Source organism: Lepus europaeus, chromosome 6, assembly GCF_033115175.1.
Source record: "Lepus europaeus isolate LE1 chromosome 6, mLepTim1.pri, whole genome shotgun sequence".
Lineage (NCBI taxonomy): Eukaryota > Metazoa > Chordata > Mammalia > Lagomorpha > Leporidae > Lepus > Lepus europaeus.
Genome location: NC_084832.1, coordinates 91999386 through 92008318, shown reverse-complemented (window position 1 = coordinate 92008318; position 8933 = coordinate 91999386). Strand labels below are relative to the sequence as shown.

The 8933-nt window shown below is 54.0% G+C and overlaps 1 protein-coding gene across 1 annotated transcript; it reads left to right on the top strand.

Moving 5' to 3' along the window:
• Window positions 1-1751: 1751 nt before the first annotated feature.
• SHISA2 (shisa family member 2) lies at window positions 1752-7772 on the top strand. The gene is made up of 2 exons (XM_062195414.1): window positions 1752-2088; window positions 5656-7772. Exons 1-2 carry the CDS (start codon window positions 1752-1754, stop codon window positions 6207-6209), a joined length of 891 nt encoding a protein of 296 aa, XP_062051398.1. The 3' UTR covers window positions 6210-7772.
• The last annotated feature ends 1161 nt before the right edge of the window (window positions 7773-8933 follow it).

Genomic DNA, 8933 nt, shown 5'->3' with positions numbered 1-8933 from the left:
GGTGGACTTGGAAGGGATCGCGCTGCTCATCACATCCAGGGCTCCACTTTATGGATGAAAAAAAAAAAAAAACCAAAAACCTGATATCAGCAAAACACCAGGACTCTTCCCTGAGGGAGCTGCTCACTCTCAGACCGGGCGCGAAGGGGCACCCATTCCTTTAAAAATAACCACCACTGCTTTCATCGCGCTAGCACCTGTTGTTTCCGCTTCCGCGAGAGAAAAGCTATTAATTTCTCCTTCATCAAAGCTGAATTTCTGGTCTGTCTGAACCGTGTTTGCTTCCTGACTGCAGCTGTCTAAACCACTAAGACCAAATGTTGGACGCAGGCACCTTTGCCCTGGACTCTGCTACACCGCCACACCCAAACACCGAGACAAGAGTGACACCCACCAGCGGGACAGCGGACAAATCTGCAATATCCCCGCCGAACCCCCTGCCTTCCACCTCGTGGGGGGGCCTGGGGCGCACTGTGGCCAGGCCACCCACGGCTGGACACTGAGAGAGACGATGCACCGCGTGGCCACTTCTTTCTCGGGAATATGCAATGAAGAATTCTGTGGCAATCAAACCCAGCGGTCAAGTTTACTTCGCTTCTATTATTGTCATTGTCCACCAAGGCTTGGATGGCAAGAACTGCGTTTTCTCCCGCGCCTACTCCAGCCCGCAGCTGTGGCCACTCCTCTCTCCTGGATCAGCGACCGACAGCTCCAGGCTCCGGGGCGTCTCGGGGCGTCCAGGGGCGGAGGGAAGCCCGCGCAGCACGCATGCGCGCCGGGGAGCCGCCGGCCTCCTCTTAAGAGCGCGGCGCGGCGCGGCTGCGAGCGGAGTGGGAGCTGACCCGGCGCCGGGAGGACGCTGTGCGGGCGCCTGCAGCGAAGGCTTCTCCCGTAGCCCCGAGGACTGAAACTTTCGTGGGAGGCTCCCCGCGGTGCGCGCCTCCCGAGGGCGCAGCAGCGAGGGGCAGAGGCGAAGCCAGACGCAGGCTGCCCGGCGCCCGTGGGACCACGCTGCAGCCGGCGAGGCGGAGGAGCGGAGCCGGGGAACGCAGCCCGCCTGGACCCGCGCCCAGCAGCAGCAGCAGCAGCAGCGACCGCCGCCAGCCGGGCAGCTCCTGGGACTGCGGCGGGGTGCGCGCCGGACGTCTCCAGGCGGCGCGCGCTGGGAGGATCGACCGTCGGCCCCGCCGAACCGAGCGTCGGGACTGTAGCCCCGAGGGCTGCCCGGGCGGCGCGACCGGAGCCATGCGGACCGAGCTCGCGGCTGGGGAGCCTGGGCGCTGCTGCCCGCTGCACTTGCTGCCTGCAGCCCTGCGCGCGCTGCCCGCTGCCTTCGCCGCTGCTCGCCGCCCGAGAGGGGAATAAAGGAGCGAAGACGCGTCCCAGAGGCTTAAGCCTCGCGCCAGCGACCTAAGCCCAGGTCCGGCGGTCGTCGGCTCGGTCCTGTCCCCTGGGAAGCCTCCAGGGGCTGCGGGATGGCAGCCCCCAGGACCCTGTGACTGCAGCCCGAAGGTTCCATCGGCGAGTGCCGCTCCTAAGGCAGCCCGGAGCGGGGACCCGGCCACCCGGCTGAAGCAGAGCATGGCTTAGGAGCCCCCCTGGCCCTACAGCCTGACGTCGAGGAGGCCGAGGAGGGTGGCTCCCGCAGACAGCGGCGCGGAAGAGCCTCGCAGCCCCGAGGTGCGGCGACTTCTTGGAGAGCCCCCCCGCGCGCCCTCTGGAGACGCGCCGCCCGCGCCCAGGGTGGTGCCATGTGGGGCGGACGCCGCCGCTCGGCCGCCGCCTCCTCCCGGAACGCCGCTTCGCTGCTGCAGCTGCTGCTGGCCGCGCTGCTGGCGGCGGGGGCGCGGGCCAGCGGCGAGTACTGCCACGGCTGGCTGGACGCGCAGGGCGTCTGGCGCATCGGCTTCCAGTGCCCCGAGCGCTTCGACGGCGGCGACGCCACCATCTGCTGCGGCAGCTGCGCGCTGCGCTACTGCTGCTCCAGCGCCGAGGCGCGCCTGGACCAGGGCGGCTGCGACAACGACCGGCAGCAGGGCGCCGGCGAGCCTGGCCGGGCGGACAAAGACGGCCCCGACGGCTCGGCAGGTAAAGACGGCCGGCAGGGGCCTGGGAGTCGCGCGGGAGGGCAATGGAGCTGGAGGCTATGGAATCCCGGGAAAGGGCCTTCCGATGCTCGCATTAGTGTGTGTGCCAAGTTGGGGCTGGGGGATCGGTGTCCAGCCCTGGCGCCTAAAGGTGGCGAGCGTGAATTCTTCCGGAGGAAACCACACACTTGGGCAGTGTGGATCCCAGTCCTTCAGTCCGGGGTCACCTGCCTCCTTAAGATCTTGGGGCACGCAATGAAACGGCGAGGGTGCGCCCTCTCCCGAGAGGGGCTGACAGGGACACTTCCAGGAGGGCTCTTCGAGGCTTTCCCGTGGGTGATGCACTTGTGCCAGAGCTCCGGCGGCTCGAGCCCTCCGGGTCCCGCGCCCTGCCGCGGCCGAGCCCTCAGGCATCGGTAGGAGCCTCCTTCCTCCGCCAGCCTTAACTAGGTGTGACATCGGCGCTGTGCCCAGCCTTGGCTGTTTGTGGCTTTGAAATTTTTTTCATTTTTTTTTTTTTTTCCAAATCGTCAAAGCCAGGATTGGAAAATAAATATACTCAGGAAAGAGCCTGGTGGGTTGTGCCTTCTCCACGCCTCCCTGGAGGCCCTGCACCAGTAATTCCCGGGTGGGCAGGGGTACAAGGAAAAATGGTGAGTGTGTCCCAGAGGGGTCGGCTCCTCCTCCTCATGCAGCCGGTGGCATGCACTGGAGGACTTTTTACGGGTGAGTCCAGGGTTCAGCGGCCTGAGTATGGGCCTGAATGAGCCAGGGCTGGCTCCTGGGGCCTGCTCAGGGGAAGCTGTGTGCAGTGCCTTTTTGGCAGCCAAGCATTGGATCAGCAGGCAGCTCCTATTGTTCCGCTGCCTGGGATGCAAAGTGGAGAACTGAGGGTGATCCCGGAAAAGATGCCATGTTAAACCACAAGCAGCTCAGCCTGGCAGGGTGTGTGGCCGAGGCACAAAACCTGGAGAAGTGAGCCAGAGCCTCAACTCCTGGGAGGAGGTGTCTGCCAAGTGGTGTCTCCTTAATGGTCCCTAAAAAGTTGGGATGGCCTTGGACAGATCAGCAGGCTTCTCATGAGGCTGGGCGTTGGGCGTGGATGCCTTCTTCGTTTTACTTTGCAACTTCTTTCTCTACAAACCCTGAGCCTTTCACTTTTCCTCTCTAAGAAAGGACTAGCCTGATTAAGCCTGCCCAAGGCGTATGGTAGCTCCGCATTCTTTACCTCTGTGTAGTTATTTACACTCCCAATTAAAAATCCTGGAAAGAGAACAGTTATTTCTCCCCCAAAACTCATTATGTGAACTGAGACTGGTTTCAGCTAGTTTTTTGCTGTCATGTTTGTGATAAAAAAAATTTTTTTTCTTGTTTCACTATTTGTTTTTTAACCTCTTGATAACCTATTTAGGACTGGTATCTTAATTTAGAGGATAAAATATTTATAGTACGTTGTAGAAATAAGCTGCCCACCCTCCCTCCCTCCCCTGCTCCACTTCTGTAGTTAGCCTGCAGTGATGGTATAATTAGGCAGGACTACGTCCAGACCCAGCTGTGCTGGAGACTGTAGCAGTGTCTGCACCTGCTGACGGGCGCTATATATAGAATTTGCTCTGCTCAGCACTGAAACTCTGCCTTTGGTTAAATACCTATACACATGTTTTACTTAGAAGGCATTATTTTCTCCGTGATTCCGAATGGTACTGTATTCTAAAACCACTGGCTCTCCGGGAGGACTAGAATGGTGAAAAGGACTGTGGTTAGAAAGCCTGCTGCTGTCAAAGACAGAGAGGCTCAGAGGCGGGCTCCTTCCAAACTTGCCGCCCGCCCCGTCTGACTCAGCACTGGCACCAAGCCTCGCCGGGACCCCTAAGACCAGGCCATCCAGTCCAGGTGTTGGGGAGATGGCACAGGGCAACACCATGGCACGGAACGCCACAGAAGCTGCTCCTCCGATCCCATCCATCCAGTTTCCAGAGCTTGCAGTGCCATCCCTGGCTCCCCCACAGTTTCTTTTAAAGAAAACAGTTTTAAAATGAAGTTGGCTACTGGTGTTAACAAAAGGCTTTTGTTGACAGTTTTTATTTGTTTAAAGATCTTTTTATTTGGAAAGCAGAGTGACAGACAGAAAGAGAATTTTCCATCCGCTGGCTCACTCCCCAGATGGCCACAACAGCTGGGGCTGGTCCAGGACAAAGCCAGGAGCCAGGGATTCCAGGCTGGTCGCCCACGTGGCTTTCCTAGGTGCATTAGCAGGAAGCTGTATGGGAAGTGGAGCAGTTAGGAACGAAATGGGTGCTTCGATATAGAACGCTGGCCTTGCAAGGGGTGGCTGAACCTGCTGCACCACAACAGCGGCCCTGCTGTTTTAGTTTTGGAGACTCAGCTTTGCTTGTTAACTGTGATGACCATCACTTTATGCTCTGAGACTTTTCATGAAGTTGTCTGCACACCACTGGGGGCTTCACTGTATCAGGCACCTCTCCCTCCCTGTGTGCCCCTTCTTCCTGGAACAGATGTCTTATTGCTCCCGGCATTTGTTCTTCTTAGAACATTGCTCCTTTTTCTTTTCTTTTTTTAAAGTATGCTCTTGAAAATGTTATCTGTTTGAAAGAGAGAGAGATCCTCCATCCACTGGTTCATTCCCCGAAATGCCCACAATAGCCAGGGCTGGGTCAGGTTGAAGCCAGGAACTGGGAACTCCACCCAGGTCTCCCACTTGAGCCAGTATCACCTGCTGCCTCCAAGAGTGTGCACCAGCAGGAAGCTGGCATTGGAAGTGGAGCTGGGATTTGAACCCAGGCACTCCAATATGGGCTGCAAACATCGAAGCGGCATTTTAACTGCTGCACCCAGTGCCTGCCCCTGTATGTTTTCTTGCTGGCCGGCTGCCTGGGATAACTTCCTCTACACTCCTCCTGTCACTTTCCATCATACAGAGTCCCGCTCCAGGACCGCTGCTTTCCCTGGGCAGGCCTGTCAAGGGCACGTGGAGGTCTTTTCCCTTCTCTGCTCTCCTGTGCCTTCCACACTTTGAGCTTCATGGCTCAGAGGCTCACTTACATTTTTTATTCTTGTCTGCCCAAGTCCAAAGAAGTTGCTATAAAAGGTCAAAAAGAAATTTGCAAGGAATGTAGTTCACTTCCTGGGGGTGGGAAAAAAAGACTTTTTTTCAATAGTTTAACTCATAACAATGCGGATCCTACAATGTTTTGTTCAGGGCAAGACTTCCGTTTGGGTGGTTCTGTTACTGTAGGAATTTGAGAGGTATCGCTGTCTTCACACATTAATAAGCCCACCTTGGGCTGACCTGGGTATCTGCCGCAATCAGTATTACAGTTGGTGAATCTAACTCCATACTAACAGTTCGCCTTCTGGGGCTGACAGGCCACACCTCTGAGTCTTGGCCCATAGGGCGTGGTGCATCTCCTTTGAACCAACCAGCCCTGCCAGGCTCCCGGATTTTAGGCGGCCCTGCCGCTCACCTGCCCGGGGCCGCTGCCAGTCACCGAGGTCTCCTACACTCCCACGGCGCATCCTAATGTTTTGCTTCTGCCCTTCGTTTCAGTGCCCATTTATGTGCCCTTCCTCATCGTCGGCTCCGTGTTCGTCGCCTTCATCATCCTGGGCTCCCTCGTGGCAGCCTGTTGCTGCAGGTGCCTGAGGCCGAAGCAGGAACCCCAGCAGAGCCGAGCGCCGGCTGGCAACCGCCTGATGGAGACCATCCCCATGATTCCCAGTGCCAGCACTTCGCGGGGCTCCTCCTCCCGCCAGTCCAGCACGGCCGCCAGCTCCAGCTCCAGCGCCAACTCAGGGGCCCGGGCACCACCCACAAGGTCACAGACCAACTGTTGCTTGCCGGAGGGCACCATGAACAACGTGTACGTGAATATGCCCACGAATTTCTCCGTGCTGAACTGTCAGCAGGCCACCCAGATCGTGCCGCACCAAGGGCAGTACCTGCACCCCCCGTACGTGGGCTACACCGTGCAGCACGATTCTGTGCCTATGACGCCAGTGCCCCCTTTCATGGACGGCCTGCAGCCCGGCTACCGGCAGATCCAGCCCTCCTTTCCCCACACCAACGGCGAGCAGAAGATGTACCCTACGGTGACCGTATAGCTGGCGGCACCTGCCAGCTTCCTGCCCGAGACTGAGAACAAACGGGAGCGGAATGTCAGGGTGGAAGCCCCCACCTGTGGGTGGCGTTTGTGGCATGCGTCCTTGGGATGGCTTCGGCGGCCCCCAGACCATCTGGAGCACGTTCCTGGATGAGCATTTCTGGGTGCGTTTCATCCCACTGACGGAGGAAGGAAAGACAGCACCGAGTGTGTGGCAGATGCCCCAGCCCTTAAGTGCCCTTGAGCTGTGGTTTTTCAGAAGAATTTTGTAAACTGTAGATGAAGGGATTTTATTATGTCATGATTATTATTATTTTTTTTTTTTCATTTTTTTCCTCAGTTGTGCTATTGTGGGACACCTGTTGTCTCCTTTTCACCCAGGCCTGTGTTAAGCATCTAAGGTTGAAGGGAAGCTGTAAATAACATGATTATTATAAAAAGAAACCAGTTGGAATCCATGAGATTAGTCTTGGGTCTCAGTATTCCACGGGCACATCTTAATTTCATTGTAAAAAGATATATCTATTTTGTCTATTTTTGTGCTTTTGGGGCTTATTTTGTGCTTTTGGGTTTGGTTTTTTTTTTTTTTAACCTTGTGTAGAGGTCTTATTACAAAGTGATTTTCTACATTAAAAAGAGACTGAAAAAATTGTAAAGTCACTTAGCCAATGAAGACATTTCAGAACTCTGCGGTTGTTTTAATCTTGAAGTCGTAGGTGGTATAGTAAGAAAATCTCTCATCCCCTTGATTAAATCTTCACTTTCTGGCTTTACAATGACATCTGAGAAGTAAGGAGAATTTTTGACTTTGAGATCGTAAACTTTGAGTCCCTTCTAACTGTACCGGGCGGACGCCTCGGCCTTTGCGTCTGCGGTTTTCAGGCCCTCGTGGCTATGTTTAACACCGAGGGCCAGGAATGACCACAGTTTTAATGATGATCGGTGTCTCCGCTCAGATCCAGTAGTACATTTTCTTGTTTCAGTTGTAAAAATTCAAAGAAATGTGTGGCAGAGACACTTAGTAAGCGCTCCTCAGCCACACAGACCCAAGACGCGGGCGGACATGTGAACCGCAGAGGCGAGTTCCTTTGCAAACCGTAGGCTTTTTGCATTCTTGTTCTCAAAGTGGCTTGATTTCCAGGTGCTATCAGCTATTCAGGTGAGAGAGAAAAGCTTTGCGAAGGGGACACAGCCTTTCTTCCCCCACAGGTCTTGTTTTCTCTCCTCCAGGCCTCAGCAAGCATTCTCTCCCTTAGCAACCTTCCAAGCTATCAGACTGAAGTGAGTTCATTTGTGTACTGTTTACGTATAAAAAAAAGATACATTTAAGTATATGCCAGTAGATTTCCAACTGCTAGCGAAACCAAGATGTGTGATTAAATCATCGTTGTGCGGTATGGTCTTTCCCATGCCCATGTCCACCCACGAGGATCTAGCATCTCTGTTCCATCTTTACTTCTCATCACTGAACACTGTAAAACCATTGGCAGCAAGTGATGTCAACAAGTGATTTTTAATAACCAAAGGCAGGGGAAAATCATTCTACTTATTAATAAATATTTTACTGTGTGAATTCCCAGAGGAGTTGAGTGTTGTTTTTTGGTTGTTTTCAGTGTATTTGGTAACTTCTCAGATGGTCTAGTAAATTTGTTACAGAATAAAATTCCCAGGGCCGGCACTGTGGCGCACTGGCTTAAAGCCCCGGCCTGTGGCGCCGGCATCCCATATGGGTGCCGGTTCAAATCCTGGCTGCTTCACTTCCGATCCAGCTCTCTGCTATGGCCTGGGAAAGCAGCAGAAGATGGCCCAAGTCCTTGGGCCCCTGCACCCACATGGGAGACCCGGAAGAAGCTCCTGGCTCCTGGCTTTGGATCAGCTCAGCTCTGGCCATTTGGGGACTGAACCAGCAGATGAAAGACCTCTCTCCATGACTCTACCTCTCTATGTAACTCTTTCAAATAAATAAAATAAATATTTGAAAAAAAAATTGCGAAAAAATCATAAATGTTGCCTTTTAGAACCACAAGCATACTCTCAAAAGTAACCAGTGTGTGGGTAGTGCCCATGGGTGCTCCGGGAGTCTGGAGTGTTAAAGCTTAAATACTCCACAGGAAATGCTGACAGCAACGCAAAAGAGCCTGTTTTTGCAATCATTTCATCAAGCTAATCTGTGTTCCCAAGTTGTCTTGAGTGTAGGTTTTCCAGTAAAATTCCTACAACCTTTGAGTTGAAAGAGACCCTAGAACCTTCGAGTTGAAAGAGACCCTAGAAATTCCCCAGCCTAGGGTTTGGCAGGCATTTTTGGTAACGAGCAGAGAATGAGTGGATCAGGCTCTGCAAGTCACCTGGTCCCTTGCAGCGGCACAATTCTGCAGTCAAGTGCAAAAGCCAGAGATGACACGGAAACAAATGAGCAAGGCAGTGTTCCTGTAAGACCCCGTTTACGCAGGCTGAAATTTGAATTTCATATAATTTTCACCTGCCATGAAATATTCTTTCAGTTCTTTCCCCCAGCCATAAGCTCCAGGGCTGCACAAAAACACAGTGAGGCTGATCTGACCAGGGGTTATAGATTGCCATTTCTTTTTTTTTTAAGATTTATTTATTTACTTGAAAGGCAGAGTTACAGAGAAGCACAGGCAGAGAGAAATAGGTTGTTTTTTTTTTTTTTTTTTTCAGGCAGAGTGGATAGTGAGAGAGAGAGAGACAGAGAGAAAGGTCTTCC